The 23,631-nt window shown below is 41.9% G+C and overlaps 2 protein-coding genes and 1 pseudogene across 4 annotated transcripts in view; all 3 read right to left on the reverse strand.

Moving 5' to 3' along the window:
• The window catches only part of srms (src-related kinase lacking C-terminal regulatory tyrosine and N-terminal myristylation sites), a 21,607-nt gene extending 16,678 nt beyond the window's left edge, over window positions 1-4,929 (reverse strand). Inside the window, exons 1-4 of one of the 2 annotated variants that reach the window (XM_058410630.1) lie at window positions 4,015-4,929; window positions 3,113-3,234; window positions 2,342-2,508; window positions 428-575 (exon numbers count right to left, since the gene is read on the reverse strand). In XM_058410630.1, coding sequence (XP_058266613.1) covers window positions 428-575; window positions 2,342-2,508; window positions 3,113-3,234; window positions 4,015-4,361 — 784 coding nt within the window. In that variant the 5' untranslated portion in view covers window positions 4,362-4,929. The remainder of the gene's footprint in view (window positions 1-427; window positions 576-2,341; window positions 2,509-3,112; window positions 3,235-4,014) is intronic. The other variant, XM_058410629.1, reaches the window with a different exon arrangement.
• Window positions 4,930-10,579: 5,650 nt separating this feature from the next.
• nol4lb (nucleolar protein 4-like b) overlaps window positions 10,580-23,631 on the reverse strand; it is an 88,685-nt gene continuing 75,633 nt past the window's right edge. For both annotated transcript variants that reach the window (XM_058409947.1, XM_058409946.1), the window contains exons 6-11: window positions 16,399-16,757; window positions 14,755-14,934; window positions 14,474-14,662; window positions 14,106-14,225; window positions 12,335-12,539; window positions 10,580-12,256 (exon numbers count right to left, since the gene is read on the reverse strand). In XM_058409947.1, the coding sequence (XP_058265930.1) occupies window positions 12,030-12,256; window positions 12,335-12,539; window positions 14,106-14,225; window positions 14,474-14,662; window positions 14,755-14,934; window positions 16,399-16,757 (1,280 nt within the window). In that variant the 3' untranslated portion in view covers window positions 10,580-12,029. The remainder of the gene's footprint in view (window positions 12,257-12,334; window positions 12,540-14,105; window positions 14,226-14,473; window positions 14,663-14,754; window positions 14,935-16,398; window positions 16,758-23,631) is intronic.
• On the reverse strand, window positions 15,875-16,060 carry LOC131366476 (U1 spliceosomal RNA; annotated as a pseudogene).

Genomic DNA, 23,631 nt, shown 5'->3' on the forward strand with positions numbered 1-23,631 from the left:
ATTTAAAAAGCTTTAATCAGACTTCAGGTTAAGTCTAGTTTAACAATCAAATCATATTTATAGACTGTGTCCACGTTGCATCGATTGATTATCTACATTTATAGTTATCTGGCTGCTGTTTTTTATTCAAAGTTTATTTAAATTGAGTTTCAGCTGAAGAGATACTTTAGGTGCAGGTTACAACAATAGCAGCTTGGTGGTAAGAGCTGTACGTCCAGACGGCCAATATCAAGTTCAGGTCATTTCCATAACCAGGACTAGCCGAGGACTAGGACTAGAATGAGTCCAAATGACCATCAATTCCTTTTTGAGGCAGAGTGCTTACTTCAACTAGTTCAGCTTCATCAGGAATTGCTTAGAAAAATATATAAAATTGTATGTAAGGAGTGGAACAATGGGCAACAAAAAAGAGAGAGAAATAACTCACCTTGTTTCAACATTTTAATGGCCACTTTCTGGTTTTTGGTAGTCCAAAGGGCTTCCCAAACCTCACCAAAATGCCCTTCCCCCAGTTTCCTCACAAGCTTAAACTCTTCTCTCGGCCTCTCCCATGGCTCCATGTCAAATAGCTCCCTCTGTACACAAACAAATGCACAGCACACACACACACACACACTAAGTAACTGGAGATCACCTTCTATCTCTCTTTACCCACAAGGACTATAATATGACCTCAATAACACAGAGTTATAAAATTTGGAAATAAAAAATTCATAGACAAAAACACCTTTGCTATATTTAGGGGAATTAAATTATAATTTCATAATAAATTTGAATGATGGGGGGGGGAGCTCTAGTTTCAGAACTGGCTTGTTTTTTAGGTGTGGCATTAAACCTGATACGGTGATTTCCATTTCTAATTCTCTGATGTGGGAACACATTCAGCGCTTTCGTGCTCCTGTGTCCCGGTAACGGGGACAATTCGGAAGGGAAAAAAATTAAATAAATACTCACGATTGAGAAATGGATAGTTTTCAGTGGATTGAAAAATAACTCAAACGAGTTGCACATTTTATTTGAATTGAAGTAACAAAGCAGACAATGAAATACAAACAGATTATAAAGAAATTATAAGCAATAAAAATCAAGAGATACTTTACTTTTGACTTTGAATGAATACCCTTCTAGTAAATCTAGTGCATTTGTAAACATCTCTAAATATTCTCATATTTATTAGAAATAATGAGAATCTGATATTCAGAGGCGTACTCATTTCAGCCAGTGATCGAAATCGAAAAGACTTTTATAATTTAGACTTTATTAGTGCTAGTGAAATGCTGCTGTAGTACTAAAGCAGTGAAATGTGACAAAAGTGCAGACGTTTTGTTGAAATGTAGAAACAATCGATTGAAACTAAAAGGTAAAAGGCTGATACGACCCCATTACAGGAGAGAACAGATAAATGAGAGTGTGTGAGTATGAATGTGTGTCTCTCTTTGGAGCTCATCATCCATGGCCTCAGTGTTTCAGCCTCTGTTCCTTTCCTAGGAAGGAGAAGAGTCACGTCGAAGCCCAACGCAAAAAAAGAAAAAGCGTGTAAAGGATATAATATGATATGAGTTTTTTTTAGGGTTGACTTGAGCTTTAGTAGTGTGAATATATATCAAATTATTCATGTTTTATTTCTTTTAAATCATCATTTACATTAATAACCTGGGTTCTTTGGAGAAATAGTTATTTGAATGTTTTGTATTTGGTGCTTGCTGTTAACTGGAAATCCTCTTATTTGGGCCTCTATATATAAAAAAAACTTTCTCCAGCAATTCATGACTGAACTTTTATGACTGCCTAATATTGTGTTGGTGCTGACCCGTCCTGCACTGTGTATTCTGACACCTTTCTATCAGAACCAGCATTAACTTCTTCAGCAATTTGAGCAACAGTAGCTCGTCTGTTGGATCGGATCACACGGGCCAGCCTTCTCTCCCCACGTGAATCAATGAGCCTTGACCGCCCATGACCCTGTCACCGGTTCAGCACTGTTCCTTCCCTGGAGCACTTTTGATAGATACTGACCACTGCAGACCGGGAACACCCCACAAGAGCTGCAGTTTTGGAGATGCTCTGATCCAGTGGTCTAGCCATCACAATTTGGCCCTTTTTGTTCAAACTCAAAGCTCAAATCCTTACACTTGTCCATTTTTCCTGCTTCTAACATCAACTTTGAGGACAAAATGTTGACTTGCTGCCTAATATATCCCACCCACTAACAGGTGCCATGATGAGGAGATCATCAGTCTTATTCACTTCACCGGTCACACTGCTCAGAATGTTATACCTGATCAGTGTACATGCTACAGCAATATTCTATGTCTGTTATGTAATAACAGAAATATCGTACCTGTTGTACACACGGCTGGTCCAGAGGGCACCCCAGGCTCCTGGGGTTGTTCTGATAGTATCTGATAAGCTCATCCAAAGTGGCAAAGGAGATCTTATCAGACACAAAGTAAGCACCGACTGAAGACCGATGGATCCGGAAATGGAAGACTTTGTTTTCACTCCTGGCTGTGAAACAGGCAATAAAATCAATCAGATAATGTATAGATGAGTTCTGTCAGATGTCTTAAGATACAACACGGCACTCCTGCACTGTACGAAAGCACTGTTACATAACACCTCATTAAAAATCTCACTATCCAGCAGACCACGCTCTGATTCTCGGCTGCTAAAACTAAAACAACCTTAATTCTATAATCCTTTTCAGCCATTAATAGGACAATTTCTCTATCTATCAATCTATCTATTTTCTTCGACAATTTCTTCTCCAATGTAAAGCGTTTTGCTTTGGGGGTGGTGAAGATAAATGTAACACACTCTCTGCTGCACTCACACAGAAACAGAACTGCTGACTCGGTAAGATGTGCAAGCTGACCAATAAGGTGTAAGAAAATGCATACGGAAAAATAATGCATTAGTGGGTGGATGGTATGAGAAATCCTGAGACAATCGCTAAGGCAAGAACTGGGTTATTGTTCATCTGAAAAATGAGGGAGCGGGAGGAGGCGAAAAAGAAGAAGAAGACGGACGTGCAGGCATTACTCTTAATAAAGTGTTCAGTAAAGCAATGAATGCAAGGCAGTGATCAGAGATGGGTGGAGGGCTGTCTCACCTGAGATGGTGTATTCATCACTGTGACTTTCACTGATTCGAACCAGGAAAGAACCCGTTTTATTTTGGGGAGCCAGAAGCAGCTGCTCGGCTTTCTGTCTGTTTATGTTCCCATAGTACCATCTGACACACACACACACACACTAAATTAGAGGAATGATATTATTTGCATTAACAAATTGTTGCATCTATATTATATAATATCCAGTAATCCTCTCATATCATATATAGTATGTATAAATGTACACTAATATGAATTTCTTTCATTGTATATCTAATCTGCTATGGCTCCTTAGTGCACAAGAATTTCATTGTGCTCATGCCCTCATAGCTTTCAGAACAAACAAAGCCTGGGACCCATAACACCAGTATAAGCATGGGTGAGGTCACGTGCACTCGCTGGCTCGGTGTGCGTGTGGTGACGTTGCATAGTTTCAGTGTAATCGTAACAGGTTTCCAGTCTGCATGTTTGTCATGTCAGCCCGCCTGATACCCATGTACTTCTGCATCGTGCATCTAACACTCTATTGTTCTGCTCAAGATAGCATAGCAAACAATGAGCGTTTATTTGTACAGAGTGACTGTTCGGAAAAATGAAGGACTAGGCTGTAGGTGAGAGGTGAAAGTGTTTCTCAGCTGAAACCAGGGTGTTTTTTGTTTTCTTTTTGTACCAGCTCTCCTGAATCAGGATTCATTTGACTCTTTGTAATGAAAACCAGTGAGCTGTAAGAGCTGATGGGACAAAAACAAAGAAAACCCAGAACATCATGAAGTCAACAAACAAACAAATAGACAATGGACTTCAAATAGAGAGAACATGTCATCATGAGAGCAGGTTCAGTATGAGCAGTAGGAGTAGCAGCAGAGCCCCAATCTCCATCCTGTAATATTTTACTCACTTACTTGTATTTAGCAAATTCGTCCTGCAGCAACGCGACGTAGTTGGCCGGCACCAGGCCGGACTCGAGGCTTCCGGTGAGTTTTTTGGCCAGCACATACTGTCCTCGCTTTTCGATGACCGACAGCTTGTCTCCCTCTTTGACCGACAGCTCCTCCTCGCTGCGGGCTTCGAAGTCGTAGAGAGCGGCGTAAAGCTGCGCAGGCCGCCTCTTGGGCTGCGGCACACGGAGCTCGCCGGACACCGTGCGGATCTCGGCGGCCGGAGTGACGCTCGGATAGTGCAGGTCAGGCCATAACCAGTTCCACAAGCGGTTTAAACAGGGCATGCACGCCCGGCAGCACTCCTCCATTCCCCCCGCAGTCTTTCCGTGCTATGTCCTCCACCACCACCGCCACCCCCCACCCCCTCCCCTCCAACTCCACCCTGGAGTACCCGACGGCGCACGTCAAAAGCAAGGTCCGGCGACCACAATAAACCGTAGCCTGGCGCGCGTGCGATCACAGATACCGCGCGTCCTTCTCCTTCATGAAGGCTCGTTCTTAGCTCTGATATGGTGTCCCTCCTTTTTGTAGTGCAGTCAGCGCTATGCGAGCCGGCAGAGCGGAGAATCAGGTGAAACCGGTTTGGTGTAGGGATGGATCAGTAGCGCAGAAATGAGCGCGCTTTGGGAACGCGGAAACATAGCGCCGCACACGAGCTGCACGACACGCAGGGAGAAGAGAAGAACTGAGGAGTTCACGGCCTGCAAAGACCATCCTGCGCGATGGGAGAGATAGATCGCCCTTCACCAGTATCATCACTCCCGCCGCCGCCGCCGCTGCTGGTGGTGATGATGATGATGATGATAGTACGCAGCATCCGGTGTGTGTTTTCTCAGGGGCAAGCTTGCGCGTGGCTCTGCGTTTCTCTGTTCCGCTCTCGTCCAGCCGTGCTGAATGCGTAACACTGCTGATTATTTATTTATTTATTTATTTATTTCAGGCTGTTTTTCTTCGGTGGGTGGGTATTAAAGAGTCTTGTAGAAAATAAATTTGCCTATGCATGATTAGCCCGTTTCGATTTCAGCTCAGAGGATCTTTGTTCTTTTCTTGCTGCTTTTTAAACGCAGAAAATAATCAGAAAGAAAAAAAATCACATCGACAGGCCTACATTAGTTTATTACAATACAATAATAATCCAGCAATAATTTATATATATATATATATATATATATATATATATATATATATATATATATATATATATATATATATATATATATATATAAATGCCTGGTATGTTGTATGTCAAAAAGAATTGATCGAAAAATGAAAAAACGAAAATGTAGAATTTTTTTAATTATATATTTTTTGATTGTTTGGATCTATAATTATCTAACTATCTAACTGAAATAGTTTAAATAAGAAAACATAGTAATAATAATAATAATAATAATAATAATAATTTATTATTAAGGAGGAGAATTTAGTTGCACTATTATGATGATGATGATGATGATGCAGTTGTATCAGAGTCAAGAATCTCCTGGAAGAAAGTGAACCTTCATTCAAACTGATGTCACAGTAAATATGATGAATGTTGATTCACTAATAATAAAATTTTATTATCTAGTCGATTGAACAGAGCCGACACGGAGCCTGTGTTTGATGAGCATGAGCTCCAAAACGCTCGGCTCCTGCAAGAAGGTTCCAGCTGGGAATGTTCACCTGGAGATGTGAGCGCTGGGAGGATATTTCATTCAACAGACTTGTGTGTAGTCTTAAATAATTTTTTTCTGATCTTAATCTTCAAAAAGCTTTTCTTGGTAGATTTTTTAGAAAATTTGAGGTAAGATTTTACATTTTAAGAGACAATGACTTCAATCATATGGAAATATCGTGACCTTTGGTGGGATGTTTTATAGTTTTAATGACCAGTACAAACCAGTGTATGGTGATTATTTAAACATTGTGGAAACTTTGAAAATACCCTAAAGTACATGAAGCAGAGAGCATGATATATACTGGTTATATTGGCAAAAAGTTTTGGGACACCCCTCCAAATCATTTAATTCAGGTGTTGAGCTCAACCCCCTAGTTTCAGTGAAAGGAACTCCTAATGTTTCAGCTTCATACCAGGACATTTCGGTCAATTTCATGCTCTTTGTGAGAACAGTTTGGGGATGACCCCTTCCTGTTCCAACATGACTGCACACCAGTGACCAAAGCAAGGTCCATAAAGACATGGATGAGTGAGTTTGGTGTGGAGGAACTTGACTGGCCTGCACAGAGTCCTGACCTCAACCCCATAGAACACCTTTGGGATGAATTAGAGCAGAGACTGAGAGAACAGACCTTCTCGTCCAACATCAGTGCCTGACCTCACCAATGCTCTTCTAGATGAATGGTCAAAAAATTCCCATAAACACACTTGTGGAAAGCCTTCCCAGAAGAGTTGAAGCTGTTCTAGCTGCAAAGGGCGAGACAACTCCATATTACATTTATGTGCATGTAAAGGCAGACGTCCCAAAACCTTTGCTAATATAGAGTGTGTGTGTGTCGTTCACAACGGTCTGTCCTTTGACCCTAGAGGAGCGTTTTATGATTGCGTGACAGCAGCGAATTCCTCCACTTTCCGCCTTTCCTTTCCTGCTCAACAAATCAAACGTTCACGGGCAGCTGGATATATAAGCACACGATTTTATTAGCATATTTAGCTTTCAGACAAACAGCTTGGGAGGGAAAAAAATAAAAAATAATAATAATAAAGTCACAATGTCATGTTTGAAGACATTTTTTTTTTTCTTTTTAACCTCAGTAGTGACAAACCCACTTGGAGAAAGCATCATTGGTTTTCTTTTAATCAAAGTGATATGTTAGGAGTCACCCATGCTGTTTCTTATTAAACAAAACAGAAATTGATTTCTTCTTTTTCTTCATCTTTCAGCTTCTTCACATATATATTTGTCACTTCTCAGAAGAATTTAAATATTTAGCCACATGTACTGAAAAAGGTCTCACCTGTTGTACAGAACACAATAAATATATATATATAAAAACAAAAGAATAATTATTTAATATAATTTATGTGGTATTAAAGAGGGAAATGGGCTGCCAGTAAGACTTACAATTACATAAATAGTAGTCATTTACCTGAGGTTTACAGTATGTTTTTGTAATTTAATACTTGTTGCGAGCCCAGTGAAGGGCAGGGAAATGGCTTTTAATTGCAAAGAAATGGACTGCCGTGTACTGGCTCGCAGTCAGAACGGAGGATCGTTTTACGGCGAGCCTTCGCTTTGTCTTCCTGTTTGTCAGCAGTTTGAAAGCCGGGAAGCAAAACAGGACTCGCTGCCGAAATGAACATAAACCTTAAATCAGATACGTTTCCACACAATTCCCTTCCATAAACCCCCCAAAAAAAATCTGATTCAATTAAGCATTGTATGAGAACAGGAAGGAGAAAAGTTGCAAAAAACAATGATCAAACAAGAAGAAGAAGAAGAGGGAGGGGCAGGGAGAGAGAGAGAGAGAGAGAATTTCTGAAAAATCTGTACATGTAAACATCACACTTCCACTGAGTCCAAAATGAAGGAGAGAGAGAGAGAGAGAGAGAGAGAGAGAGAGAGCGAGCGCATTCCCTATTGGTATAAACATACATCTCCAAAGCAGAGCTGAAAAGCCCCTGAAACAATAAAGCAGAACAAAACGAACAGTAATTGTAAAGCACCAACAAATTACAGACAGACTGCAGAGGGAAACTGGGATGATTCGACTGTATGTACATCACTGCAGCAAAAAAAACCCCAAAATAACACACCCTTTTCTTCCTCACATTTTTGCTGAGCTCTACATCAAGCCCAAACCGGTCATTTTCACCGTGTAGGTTCAGCAGATAACGTAACCAAACACAGCACTGTGTACGTGCGAGTGTTTACACTGTACATGCCGAGATGATGTCGATGTGCCTCCAAGAGGTAACATGACATGTAGACAGATCACGTGTGTGTGTGTGTGTGTGTGTGTGTGTGTGTGTGTGTGTGTGTGTGTGTGTGTGAAATTCCAGCTATGAAATAAAACAAAGCTTTGTATGTAGGACCTGGAGGCTTTGTAGCATATTGGTATCATAAATACGCAGACCGGGGAGTTAATATGTACACTCGCAATGGACTGTCCACTATAGCTGAACAAATCAAGTGCTCAATAAACTCGACTCGTCAGGCAAAGGCAAAGTGCAGTCTCAGGGAAAAAAGGAGAAGAAGAAGAAAAAAAAAACCCCTGAAACTGCCCATGTGTGTGTTTTTTCAAAGCATGTTGGCTAATAGTGAATACAGTAGCATGAGGTATACAGTTGGGGTTGTAATACTATTTATATGAAAATGTACCAAAAAAAACCCATTAACACCAGTGCTGTTAGCATCACCAAAAGTACATGCACTTTGCCTTTGCAGGGGCGTAACTGAACGAAGCCGCACCAGGTAACCCAGGATCGTCGCTACACGTACGTCATAGTGCACGTGTGTTGTTTTGTCCGAAAGCCACTAGTTTTTCTGATTAGTAGTATAGAGCACTTAGGTGGGCTGTCTTTCGTACATGCTCGATGACCTGGGTCCACTCGACTCCCTCGTGTATTGACATCCTTCCTTGGAATGTATAGACAAATTACTTCACTCGTGATGTTGGTGTTGTACAAAAACAGTTGTAGAAAGACCACTTGTCGTCATACAAAAAGAATTTAAAAAATAATAACCATGACAATTCTAATAAAAAATAGAAATCATAAGAAGGTGTTGACAGTGGGCCACTAGGAGTCCTCCACAGGTAGCGAGAGAAGGGGCCAGACGTCCAAGATATCGTCAGAGATGCTCAGATTATGGCTGGATCGCACCCCCCACCCCCACTGCGTTCTCCCATACGCACTGTAAACAATAGCCGCACGCGGAGACGGGAAATCTAACCAGACTAATCACACCTTTTTCCAAGATTGTCATTTGCCTTGTTTTTACAGTTTGTATCCGTAAAGTCGTCGTCCAAGAGGCAGCGCTGGTGGGAGAAAAAAATTCCCAGATGAGTGAGAATGAGCGTGCCTTTCATTTCCCTTAATAATCTCACAACCTGTCCACAAATAACGTTAGCGGTCCGACGCCTAGATTACAAATGTCTCAAATCTCAAATTTCAAGCGAAGCGGAGCTTAGTGGCGTGTGAGGTTAGGTCTAAATTCAGCAGGGTTTGAGTGAGTTTTAATAAGCAGGAGGACCCATCCCTCTCCTTCACTCCATTCCATCATGCTGAAACCGGTGGGAGCAAAAAAGGGTTAGACGGACACACGAAGACCGGAGAGCAAGGTCTCAGTCCTAGTACCCAGCTTTTACATATACAGTGCTTTCACATAAGGACTGAGCAGAAAAAGGAAAAAGAGAAAATAGCAAGTGAAAGTAAACATTATTAATCATGACTCATGAGCAGGTCAAGGAGAAGGTCTAGAACACAATCACAGAGAATGTTTTTAACAGGAACATCATCAACATGGTCAGCTGCAACACAACAAGGCTTTTTGGATTCACAGAAAACAACAACAAAAAGAACTGAGGACATCTACACAGCTCTCTATTCCCTTCGAGTAAACAGATGAGAGGAACAAAATCAAAGCGTCACGAGAGGGATGGATCCTTCGAACGTGAAGGCGATATTAACTGAAAACCAAGCAGCCACAGTAAGACAAGAGCACAGTGAGGAGAGGACTGGTCATTTTGCATATTTCCTCATCCTTATCACTACCAATAATTAAGAGAGAGAGAGAGAGAGAGAGTTTAAAAATGCGCAGATCTACCCAGACTAGCCTAGGGAGTGTATGGATTTCACCTGCATTTCCCAGCCAGATGGATGTTGTGGTACCATTTGCAATGACTACATGTAGGATGTAAAACTTGGAGGTCCTACACATGGAAGATTATTTTACATTATGGTGATGTCTAATTATCAAATGTTCCAGAATCACACTAAAGAAGAGACGACGGAAATTCGGCGCTCATTCCAGGTCTCGGTAGTTTCTACGCATCCAACTCTCTCCTTCAGGAACCAGGAACGCTTTTGATTATCTTTTGCATTGCAATAAACTTCCTCTTGCTCCTCACTAGCAGTCCGACCTCGAGCTTTGACGCCAAGCTCCTCAGCCGCGGGGCAGCACTGCCTCAGTGTGCAAAGAGGAGCAAATTACAGTGACGGCACCAGTCAAGTCAGCCCCTACACGAGCCTACCTCACGGACTAAAACGGCTTGCAATCTCTACTTCTCTTCTTTGAAAGATTCAGTTCCTCAGAGACTTCACACATGTGCATGTTCGAGCGTGTGAAAGCTCTAAACAGGTCGAGAAGCTGATCTCTACTGAAGTCAGGAATTAAGCACACGCCCAAGCGTTCAGACTCGAGGATAAACAAAAAAAAAACGCAGCCGCAAAGCGAAACCCTCGGTGGGAAAAAACTGACGAGATGGAAATGCAGGAAACGAGTATGGCAGTATTTTTCTGTTTCTAAGCATTCAAATCAAGAACCTTTTCCATTGTCTGTCTTCTCAGGACCGTCTCACTTTATTTATTTATTTATTTTTTTTTGCGTTTTTTTTGTTTGTTTGTCTTTTTTTTTTTTCCCAGGTTGAGGTGCTCTGGTTGTGCAGGAGGCTTGAGGTTTCAGGTCTGTGGCGTAAAAAGTCCAAGTCCTTAGCAGCAGAGTGGAATTAATGGCCATTGAGGAAAGAAACAGATTAAAAGAAAAAAATAAATAAAACAGACTAACCGATCCTTCCTCCATCCCTTCATCACTCTCCCTCCATTGCTCCAGACACGTGCATGAAAGAAGAGGTGATTTCAGAAGAATGGCATTAAAATAGTTTTAAGAAAATAACAAAAAGACAGAAAGGTTGTGGAGTATAGAGTCGGTATCCATAGTTGGAATGCTTTGAGAGGTCTCAAAAGACCAGAACGTTAAAGCAGAGCTCTTCACCTGATCAAAACACTTCATTAAACGTGAATCCTCCAGTTCCAGTGTATTTCATTTCAGTGTATTTCAGTAATCAATACTTTCTGATGGATTATGTACATTACATTACAGAAGCGAAAGAAAGAAAAAAACAAACCAAAAAAAAAAAAAAAAACAACAAATCGAATAAATAAGTATAGAAACGAACAAACCGAGCTCATGTCCTATATGCATGCCCTCTTTTAGATCCCGGAGAGGCACTGGACGCACAAGGTAGTAGTAGAAGGAGGGATTCCTCTCCTTTCAGACAGAACTGGGACACAGAGGATTTGGACAGGCTGAGGTATTTCCAGGTGAGCTCCACCTGTATTTCGTATGCATAAGTTACACAATTTTCTCCCTACGGCAAAAAAGCGGTGTTAGGGAGGAGAGGTCAGATTGAGTGGAAAAGAAAAAGTGCTTTAGAACAGAGAGCGTTTATGTACAGCGAATGTAAAGGTCTCGTTCGGTTCTTTCCGTTCGGATTTTTATCTTTAATCTTTCATTTTATTTTTTTGTCAGGTCATCTTCCTTCAGTTCAACTCAAAAGTGTCTTCATTTTAGTAATAAACAGGAGTACTGGCACTACGTAATGCCTCCTGTTGGAAAAACAAAAACAAAATCAGCAAATTAGTGGCTCTGGAAAGCAAGGGGTATAAAGGGAAAAACAGTTAAAGGAGCTGATTTAGAAAATGGGCTTAAGGGCATGGAGGTGGAGAGGTGTATGATTCACAAGGCCAAGCCACCCACAGGAACGGCGTTTTCTTCTTTTCGACACAGCATTGCAGCGTACTCCCATCTTCATCAGCCCCCTTTCTTTGTTTCTCGTAGAACTGTGACGTCGTACCGATCGATGCCGCGTCGTCTCTCCCGATAGCGTCACGCCGGTGAGGGTGAAGATGGTGGCGTGAAGAGAGCGAGGCTAGCAAAAATAGAGACCTGAGGTGATGGAGCGAGAGTTAAAGATAAAGGCAGGCTGAGAGAGATAGAAAGTGGCGACGAGAAGAGGAGGAGAGCGTATACGGGTTAGTTCTGTTGCAGTATGAGGTTTTCCAGCTCATCGGCGGAGCGGAGTAAGAAGGCGGCCGATTCGCGGTAGCCGGCGATCAGCTGACGCACCGCTGTCACTTCCGTATGGCTGAGCTGAGCAGAGGTCCCGCCTCCTCCTCCTCCTCCTCCGCTTCGCCCAAGACTGTTGGTGCTTGACGTAGACGAGTTTGAAGCCAGAGACTTCATACTCAGGTCGGTAGGTCCTACAGAAGAGAGAATATTAAAATCCAGACAACATGCTTTAAAAAATATAAAGAAAGTTGCTGATGTCTCATTCTCACCGTTGGTCTGGGCAGCAGGGGTAGTGAGGGAGACAGGGTGCTGCATGCTGCTGGCCAGGCCAGTGAAAGCACGGTAGTTGTAGCCAAGGCCTCCGTTGATATACAGCTGGTCCTGGGAGTAAGCAGAAGCTGCCAGAGAATACGCAGAGTGGGTCAGAGGCACCGGCTCACGAGAGACAGCCTTCTCCAGAGCTATCTGATCCTCCTGATGGGAAAGAAGAATCATTCTTCAGACTTCCATACACGATATATTCTGAATCGTAGCACGCTCTGCCCTGGGCTGACCATCTAATACTGTTTGTTTACGACCTTCGTGATGTCCTTTTGTGTTGTGTTAGAAATCCTTTCTGTTCCGTTTCGCTGAACAGACACTGGCCGACAGTTTCTCCTACTGCAATTTAGACTTTCATAATAAAACTTGCCGGGGAACGCATCAATCGCCACACACGTTTCTGTTGACGTCTTTTGTTTACTTATACAATAGATTACGCTGAATATGACATCTTTCTTCTGTATAAATACTGCAAATTTCAAAGGAGTTTTGCTATTCGATCACCGTCTCCGCGTGATATCAGTAGACTCAGCAGCGGCAGCGCTTCTTCACGGGCTTCATCTCCGAGTAAACCCAAAAATTCCAACCATACATCATTTACTATTAATCCAAACACACACACTGCACTTACCATGAAAATAAATAAATAAAAAAGCTCTTTTTTTTTTTTCCTCTGGACCTGTTTCATCTATCATTACACAAATGAGTAATCATAGCGTTGGCTATCCACTGCCAATGTTTCTCTCATTCCTTTCAGTCATGCTCAGATGAGCCGGTAATTATTGCTTTATACCTTGTGTGTCGGATGCAGACAGACTTGCCTCATCACAGCACCGACCAGACGGAGCTTCTCCTGTCAGTCAGAACTCTCAGAATTCAATTCACTGGCAGGTTTCTTCTACCAGAGCCGAATAAAACCTTCAGATTTTTCTAAACGATCCGGCTGTAATCGTACCTAACCTGACAGAACCTGAAAGGCTCGGAAATACCGTCATCATCATGCTGCACGTTCCAGTAGCGATGCTCAAGCGTGCAGGACGGGCTTTCACATAGCATAAATTTGCATAGCAGCATGTTGAGAAGAAATTGAAACGGTCCAAACTGGAATTGCTAGCAGTTATCCTGATGTATCTAGTTTCATAGAAGCGACAGCGCTGTGGTGATGATCTCATCCTGCTGGCAGGGTTTCTGCAGAGCTGCTTCTGCAAAATCAAACTCCTACCGTTGTTGCCACAGCTCCATCACCTAAACATTTTCTCCATTCTTTTGGCAATGGTTTTATTTACTTATTTATTTTAATCGACAGAAGCGTGAAGTATTTGCAAAATGCCTTTAGTTCATGACGCGTGTGATGAAAGACAGCTGCCATTCATCGACTTGCAGCTCCTGGAGACGTTTTTTTTCCACGCCGCACGTTAAACAACAGCTGATGAAGGGGAACTTGGGTTCCTTTCTGAAGTCCTGTCTGAATCATGCCGTGTCTGGCTGCCAGTTTAAGATCCTCAACAAGTCCTTCACATGAGTATGGCTTTACTAGCGTCAAGTAGCATCGAATGAAAGGCATAAACAGGCTAGTTCATGTCAGTAGATTAGTTTAGAACTGTCCGAATCCTGAATATCCAACATATTTGTGGCTTCTCTAATCTAACATATACAAATTATGTGGCATTTTTACTCTAACACATTTGACACAACACACACACACACAGAGACACTGACGTGTGTTTGGTAGACGTCCATCCGCATCCTCTTGGCAGCGTTTCTTGTTTCACTCTCACAGGCAGCAGCTAAAATGTTCTCTGCCATTGCTGAGGTCAAGTGTGGTGGCGTGGGCCGGGTCTGTCATGACACACACACACAGATATTTACATGAATAATAAGTTCAAAAATGCATCAACAAGAAAAGACAATGATTTTATTCCGGTCTCATGAGGGTAGCGTTAAACACTGTGACATTCTGTGTAATGACCAAAAGGGGTCAGTGTTTGGTAGACCTAAAGAGCTGCTGCATCACTGCAGGACACAGGCGACAGGAGCAACAAGCTTATTACAGTACGAGTTGTGGATTTGTGTGTATTAGATTGTACCTCCATGCCGTTCTTCTTCATGCGCCGGCAGGATTTGAGGTAGGTGCGGATACGCTTGCGTGCACGCTCCTGGAACTCTGGGAACTGGCGGCTGCAGGATTCGATAATGGCCTGTATCTTTTCCTTTGGCTGCTTGGAGATGGGCACCATGCGGTCCAAGTTCTCATCGACAAACAGACGCACAAACATCTAACGCAGAGACAGAGGGAGGTACGTGTTTCAAATTCAACACGGATAAATAAACTTTCGGCAAAGTGAACATGGGCAAATGATTTACACACGTTGAATGCCTTCAGCCTCTCAGGGTCCACTCCCTCGGTGTCGTTAATCTTGTCACTGTCGTCGTGGTCATCGTGATCGTCATCGTCGTCGTCCGCGCCCTGAGAGCGGCTGACCGTCAGGTCCTCTGCGCACATCTCCATTTTTATGGAGTCGTAGCTTCCTGAACCATACTGAGGAGACTACACACACACACACACACACACACACAGCTGTCAATCACTTTTTTCTCCTGGTATATAGTGTTTTATTTATTTATTTCTACTTCTTCTCTATAAATCTCATCCTTTGCATGAGCACCTTCTAAATGCCTCTCTCTCTCTCTTCACTAAATGCTAAAAAGAAATTCAGGAAATGTCAGCTTGGCATACACGTAGCCCTGTATAAAGTACAGTGCGAGTCCCAGCAAGTGGCATTCTGCCAACAGGGCCAGTTTTCTCTAGTGAATATGAGTGTGCCTTAAAGGTGAGTCAGGTGAGTCAAAGCCAGTGGACATGGTGGAAAAACAGACTACTGTGACCAATATATGGCTTATATACAACTAATGAATTATTTGCAGCTTGTCATTTTCTTAATTGTATCATGGATGTGTATGATGTCATTCTGTCAGCACTACTACAAACTGAAAGAAATATATGACAGAAATACAGCTCAATATCCATCCATCCATCCGCTGACAGTTTATCCTACACAAGGTCACGGGGAACCTGAAGTCTATCCTGGGGGGACACCGGGGCAGAAACTCAAACACTCAAAAACCTATTCACACACTAGTGAGAATTTACAGATACCAATCAGCCCACAATGGGTGCCTTTAAAAACCTAGAGGAAACCCCTGAAGTATAAGAAGAGGTGGGATTTGAACCGGCAACCTCCAGAGATAAAGAAGAAGAAGAAGAACCGAGGGCACAAAGCCTTTATTACCGCCACACATACATTACAGCACAGTGGAAGTCTTTTCTTCTTTTCTCCCATCTGAGGAAGTTGGGGTCAGAGCGCAGGGGCAGCTATGATGCAGCAACCCTGGAGCAGAGAGGGTTAAAGGCCTTGCTCAACTGCCCAACAGTGGAGCTTAGTGGTGCTGGGGCTAGAACTACTTGAGCTACTACTGCCCCAGTGAGAAAGGGGAGAGCGCAAACGCAGTCCCCCACTATAAGAAATTGCTGAAAATAACTTAGAAATTGCGCAGTCGAGATTCACGCATTGGGGCAATTCGCAAAGGTCAGCACAGCCCGAGTGCAATGGCCGAGCCACGCTTTGGGCAAAACAACCTCCTTGATCGAGGTATTGCCCCTGCCAGGTAAGATGTGAGGCAAACATGCTAACGGCTAAGCCACCATGTGTTGTGTGAGAGGGCCCCTGAGAAGATTAAGACAACATTTTTAAGACTATATATCTTAAATCCACTAAAACTGGACTGAACATTACTAGACTTTCAGTATGACCTGGAATACAGCCCTTGATGGATGTTGTGTGTATGTGTGTGTTTAGTAGGAAAATGTTCCACACCTTGTACATAGCCATCACAAAAAGTATGTTGTTTTCAGAACTTTTATTTGGGAAAAAAATACTGATGTTTCCCTCTGGTGTAGGTATATCATTGTGTGTGTGTGTGTGTGTGTGTGTGTGTGTGTGTGTATATAGACCTTGCTGGCGTAGTCCCTGATGTCTCGGTCAAGGCGCAGCTCTGAGGCCAGCGGTGGTTTGTGATATTTCCGGCGGAACTCCTCCGAGTGCTCCGGGTTGAACGTGGCTAGCATGGCTGCAGCAGTGGGCAGGGCCTGACTCATCCGCTCTCTCAGGTTCACCGGTTGCTGCTCGTCTGGCGACGAGGACGAAGTGGTGCTGAAGTCCAGTGGCACGGCTGTCCTAGTTCCGTTAACCTGACTGTACGACCCAGTCACTGGTCCAGCCGCTGCAACGTCACTCGCAGAAACCACGCCCATCGAAGGAGGAGTCATGCTGTGGATGCCGTTGCCACTCCCACTTTCTGAGGACGAGTCATCTGCAAAAAAACAGATCGCAATCGTTTCAACCCCGCCATTGACATTACGCTAACGTAGAGACTTTTGGCAAAGCAATGGTTAGGATGCACAATAAAATGTGGGGTAAAAATCAATGTTTAAACTGAAGCCTGTGGCAGATACGGCTTCATGAGTCCGTTTTGAAAGTTGAGCAGAGTTGCAGCAATGCAGCCAGTAGGGGGCAGTGTGCAGAAGTGATTCGCTCTACCATTCCAGCTGGATGTGTGCGGATGTACAGGTGTGAGGAAGCGGTTGTGCACGTGCTTGTGCAGGGGGTATAGCTGTCTAGCTGATGTGAATTAGTTAATGACATCTTATACACTACTCCTGCTGTCGTGCTTCCTGCTCGGGGGATACTGGCAAGTAGGATCTAATTTCCTGACTCGCTAAATACCTCCAGAGACATTCAGCGGTGTGCATATCCCTGTAGATTTTCCTCACAGTCAGTACTGTTCACCTTTCTTCTGTCTGAGTATGCTTAATTTATCACAACAAGCATCAAACCCCTCTTATCTGCCGTCTCTCTCCTGATGTGTCTGGTCACTCGCATGGATTCTGTATTGTGCTTTCCCAGGAAATTGTTCCACATCTACACGAGCTTCAGTGTTTAAGTTGAATGAATAATCTGGAGCTTGAGTAATCGCCTTCCAATAAAAAATAATGGTTATAATTTGTGCAAAATTATATTATATCTCCTTGTGGTCAGTTTGACCCCAGGCTGTTTTAGCTGTAAAAAATACCTTCATCTGCTTTGGTTGTTTTGGATCATATTGAGGTCACTATAATCTTCAAGAACGTCGCTCTGCTTTAGAGCCCTAACCTAACAAACATACCTGTGGTATTGAGAGAACTACTGAGAGTTCACCCGACATGGTGGAGGAGAAAAACATCATCTCTCAGAGACTCAGAGGTAAAGACATGCTATATAACTATCCCTGATAACAGAAATGTTATAAATAACAAAAATCTGTACTTAGAAATAAAATAAAAGCATTAAAAACAACTTTCCGATCCAACAGACGAGCTACTGTTGAAGTAGTTAATGCTGCTTCTGACAGAAAGGTGTTCATAATGTTATGCCTAATCATGTGCACATATAGAGTTGTCTGGTTGAAATAACTTTAGTGTCTCAGTCATTTTATAAAGATTTAAAAGAAAGCAATCCAAAACCAAAAGTAAATAACAAATAAATAACACCTAGGAGGTGCTCTTTTATAGTAAAGTCATTCATTTTTTTTTAGCTCCATCTATTTTGTAGTTCAGTTTGTCCTCTGAAAGCATTAATACACTGGTTATATACAGGAGGGATAAACGAGGCCCGTTATTCTGTTGTGAACATTCATATAAAACAAATAAAAAAAAGAAGTGCATCGCTGCTGATTGTTTATGGCACAGAAGCCTCGAATCTCACATGCATGACTGCGACACTGACAAAGCCGGCATGTGTGGAGGAAAGAAAAAAGAAAAAAAAAAAAAAAGCAAGAGCAGCACTGGGGGTCAATGTCACAGAGAGGGCTGTGTGGGCAGCCAAGCAGAGATAGAGAGATGGAGGATGGGTGAGGTGGAGAGAGAGAGAGAGAGAGAGAGAGAGAGAAAAAGAGAGGACAGGGTGAGAAAGGAAAAGCAGAATGGACGGAGAACAAGAGGGATAAAGGTCAGTGTGCATGTGTACTTGTGTGTGTGTGTGTGTGTGTAGGGGGGTGAGGTTCAAGAGTTTAGTATTTAGTGAGCTAGAGAGAGAGAGAGACAAAGACAGTGAGAGAGCAACAGAGAGAGAGAGAGAGAGAGGCATAAAGAAATGTAACAAGAGCAACAAGAAGTGCCGATACCAGATGGGCAAGAAGGAGAGAAAAACGAACAAAGTAAACAAAAACAAGGACTGCCGGAAGAGATTCAGTGGTCAAGCAAGATGCAGAAAAGTATAGAAAAAAAGACAGCAGGTAGCACACACACACACACACACACACACACACAATAGGAATAAGTGTGGCAAAGGCAACTGTCTATTTATTAGACTGTAAAGAGTAGCTGTGCATAGAGAGGAAGGCCAGCCAAATGCCTGCCAGCTTTAACCCAACTGCTTCATTTTTCTCTCTCACACACACACACACACCCTGTCTCTGACTCACTGGCGTGTCTTAAGAGAGTGTTTTAATGACAGCTGTGACAGCCTGCTATCTTATATACACATAGTGTGTTTGTCGCAACATTCTCCACTGCTGGGACCGTCTGCATCCGTCACCCGGAGCTCTGATTTTTGTTGAATACACCCTTTCCCTCGTTTTCTAGTACTTTTCCTCTATCTGTCTCTCTGTGTCAGCCTTTGAAATGCAGATGTGCCAGTTAAAACGCTGCTGCCTTTTCTTTTTTCTCCCTGGTCACAGTCACTTGGCGAGTGTTTGCTGATTATTTAATAAGTGGGCATGTGAATGTAAAGTCTCGAGAATGTGTCAACAAATGTAAATCACTGCACAGAGGGGAAAAAAAGCACAGTGTGTTAATATACGGAGCGAGAAAGCGAGCTGGCGCTGCGTCCCGGTCGAGTGTTTACGCTGCACTTCACATGTTAAACACACACAAAGCTACTTCCTAAAATCATATTTAACAGGCAGTGAAATATCCTTACCGTGTGCTAATGGAACACAATGATTAGTCCAGGCTTGGGTACCTCGTGGTGCGCTAGCTGTCCAGGCTCTGTGCTTTTTGTTAATGACTCTCTCTACCTGCATCGACGCTAGAGCACACACCAACAGAACGGCTTAACTATTGGGAATAACAGCACTACGGAAATCATTTGATCCGTACACTGCAGTCGTTTTGTGCACTGGAGATTGGTGTGGGGGTGTGGAGTATGACTGCAGAGCGATAAAAAACGTACACACGTAAACTAGAAAGGAATTCTTTTCAGCAGCTTCAGTGTGCCACCAGATTGCACCACCTGTTAAACCAGACTAAACATCTACTGATCTGCAGAGACAGTACAGAATCTCTGCAATGGCCGAGAGGATTTTCTGACCTCGCTGTGATCAGGTTCGTCATGAGTATGGTTACAAATTTGCCTGGAGGGGTAGACCGAAAATCTGTTCGATAATCACAACACATATTGTGTGTATTTATGACACCAATCACACACAATTACACACGTCTGCACTTCATTCACAATACTGTCAGATTTGGGGTCACCAAAATAGACCTGGGGACACCTTATGGACACCTTAAGGACACCAAAATATACCTGAGGACACCTTAAAGACAACAAAATAGACCTGGGGACACCTTATGCACGCCTTAAGTACACCAAAATAGACCTGGGGACAGGTTAAGGACACCAAAATACACCTGGGGACACCTTATTGACACATAAAATAGACCTGGGGACACCGTAAGAACACCAAAATAGACCTGGGAACACCTTAAGGACACCAAAACAGACCTGGGGACACCGAAAATATATTGGTGACTCCACCCCTTCCACTACAGAGAGGAGACTCTGACCACTGCTACAATCAACTATTAATGAGTCCCTTGAGGATTACTTTTATTTTGTCATCACAGAAATGAACGCAAAATCAAAAAAATTCTGCGCCATTGGCTGAAGATTGCAATTTACTTTCATTTGCCTTTAAAAAAAAATGACAAAAAACAAAATTTGGGAAAAAAAAAAATTAAAAATAAAAAATTAAATTAAACAGAATTTTTTAAAAATATATATTAAATAGGTAAATATTTACTGTAATTTCCTTAAAAAATGACAAAATTGAAAAAAAAAATATTAAAAATTAAAAAGAAAAAAGAAAAATTAAATATATATTAAATAAGTAAGTAAATAAATAAATAAATAAGAAGAAAATTCAGACATTTTAAAACACAATCCCCCCCCCAAAAAAATAAAATCCTTTGGGAGATGGCACAAAATATTGTAATCTGAGATTCTTGACTGGACACCAATCTCTAGCAGTGCATTGTAGGATGTGACGGGTGCACTGTATATTCCCCACGATGCCTTTGAACGTGACGGAGAAATAGCATACAATAGACGCATCAATCACGACAGGGAAAAAAAACCCTCCTGGAATCCTGGAGGGACTGGTTTACACAGCAGACGTTTGTGAAACACACGTTTGTGTTGGTGCACTTAAAGCCCGGAAACCAGATTTTATTCGTTGTACATCGCTTGTTATTTTTGCATTCAGTCAAAGACAGATAAACAGCATCGTCTGCCTGTGTGTTTATCTCGTCTAGCCAGCTTTCAGTGCAGAGTTTTATTCGTGAATTGTTTTATCAGGTTACTTCTACGATAGGAAGACGCTTGTCTCGGGGTATAGCTTGAAGTCTGCCGTTTGATATTTCATCATAAAGCACATCTTCTGTTCATTAGCACAACAATATACACCCAGCTACACAACACTTAATCACTACAGTCCAGGGTTATGGATATTACAGGCTGGTGTTCACTCACGGGAAAATTTTTTCCCACTGGTTGAAATGCTCAGGAAGAGCAGCACTGATCTGTGTGGTGTGATTGTGGGCGTGTGCAGATGTTAGCGTAGCAGGGATTTGGTACGAATAACTCATGCGTATGACCTCCGAGTCCCTCCGAAGGAACTATGCCAATACTGTCAATCATTCAGTGCTGCTGCTACCGCTGCATCGACACACAAGAAAGGAGCACTTATCACACACACACACACACACTCTCTCTCGTCTTCATCTCTGCTCAAGTCTTTATTCCCCTCCTGGAATGCAGCGTCTTCCTCCCCCTCCATCCCTCTACCTTCATTTGTCCACACAAAAGAGACCCACCCTATCATCTCTCCTCCACTCCTTTCTTCCATCTTCATCCCCCCCCCTACAGATCGCTATTGTTCTATCAGGGGCAGTGAGTTTATACAAACTAGGATCTTCATCCTCAGGAAGATTTAATATTAAACTGAGGAATCAAATATTTCATAGTGTGTTACATGACTATGACTGAGCAAGAGAAAGAGATCGAAAGAGAGCCAGAGAGAGAGAGAGAGAGAGAGAGAGAGAGCAGACAGAGAGCTGACGGTGCAATTCAGCTGTCCCTCTGATTCATGGAGTCTTTACTGCATAGGGGGCAGGACAAGAAGGGTGTGTGTGTTTAAGCAAGCGCGAGGACACGCGCTCGGCCGAGCGAGCTCGCCTGCGCTCCCGCATGTTGTTTGATTGAGTCTGGAAGGATGTTGTCAGGTTGTGCGGTTGGTCCACACAGGCAGTCAATCAATGCATTACCCATAATTCAGTGTGTGGGGCAGACGGCTGAATACTGCATCAGCCACCAGCTGCCAGCACAACGGCCATAGAACACAACACACAACACACACACACACAGCTGCAACAAGATATATTGAAATATTGTATTTTTCCCCCCTCCAAGTACAAAGCAAACAAAAGTGATCGTCCCGCTTCACCTTCCAATCAGACGAGCACCTCGGTCACAGCCGCATGCTTTCAGTAAATCACCATAGGCTTATTAAATCACAGATTCCTGCTTTATTCTGATATTATATATATATATATATATAAAAAAGAAATATACAGTGGTAATTTATTCCGACGGTATTTGGAATAACAACGCTTTAATTTCAGAAGGAACAATATATCAAATGTCATGCTGTCTAAACTCATTTAATCAATATGATTTAATCTGGAACAGCAGTTGGGTATAATACTGTAAGCGGTATAAATCAATGGTTTCATTGTAGTCTGGTCAGAGAACATTGATCGCAACTAACGGTACGGATTAAAGCCGAGCATTAATTAAGGGAATTGTTTCTTTAATGTAGCGACGGGACAATAAATTAACGTCCATTTCACCGTGTACAGAAACTAGACAGCAGTTTCTTAACGTGTGTGTGTGTGTGTGTGCGCATGTGTGTGTGTTTGTGCAGAAATCTAAACAATTCAGCTGGTGCAACGAAGATACGAAGCTATCGAACTCAAAACACTGTTCGGACACGTGGGTCTGAGCAAACACGCAGGAATGCAGAACAGTGACATCACTGAGAAGGTTAACCCTTTCACACACACAGTTCTGTTTTATTATTCTTTACAGGTTGTTACTCCAAACATGTTACTTGAGAATTTGAACTAGATACAGAGTTTCTCTAGCAATTCGGAGAATATATATATATTTTTTATGATTTTGATGATCCATAAGTGTGCAGGATAAAAGGGATAAAAGTCACAAGAGATCAGGAATTATTTCACACAATAATTGTTATATACAGACTCATTGATAATTTTATTTATTAAATTATTATTATAATAATTATAATTATATTATAATATTCATTATCATAACAGTATCGTTATTTTCATAATAATAATAATAATAATTAATAATAATGAAAAAAAGGAAAAACTTCCACAAAAGAGCAGGAATTATTTCACATAATAGTTTAATACAGACCCAAGCAAACATTTAAACACGTGTTTAATAATAATAATAATTATTATTATTAGTAGTAGTAGTATTATCATCATCATCATCATCATCATCATCATCATCATCATCATCATCATAATTATTCATAAGTGTCTATTAAGAGGGAAAAACTCACAAAAAAGAGCAGGAATTATTTCACACAGTAATAGTTAGAAGAACTAAAAGAAGAAAATTATTATTATTATTATTATTATTATTAATAATAAACAACATTCTTATTTTTATTTTTCTTCCTCTTATTTGTATCATTATTATTGTTATTAATATTACTTTTAATATTATTATTGTTCATAAATGTGTGATGAAAGAGGGAATTTTTTAATTATTATTTTTGTTTTTCCTTTCAATTTCTCCAAATTTTAGAATATAATTAAAGAATACAACTT

Source organism: Hemibagrus wyckioides, linkage group LG15 (genome assembly GCF_019097595.1).
Source record: "Hemibagrus wyckioides isolate EC202008001 linkage group LG15, SWU_Hwy_1.0, whole genome shotgun sequence".
In the NCBI taxonomy this organism is placed as follows: domain Eukaryota; kingdom Metazoa; phylum Chordata; class Actinopteri; order Siluriformes; family Bagridae; genus Hemibagrus; species Hemibagrus wyckioides.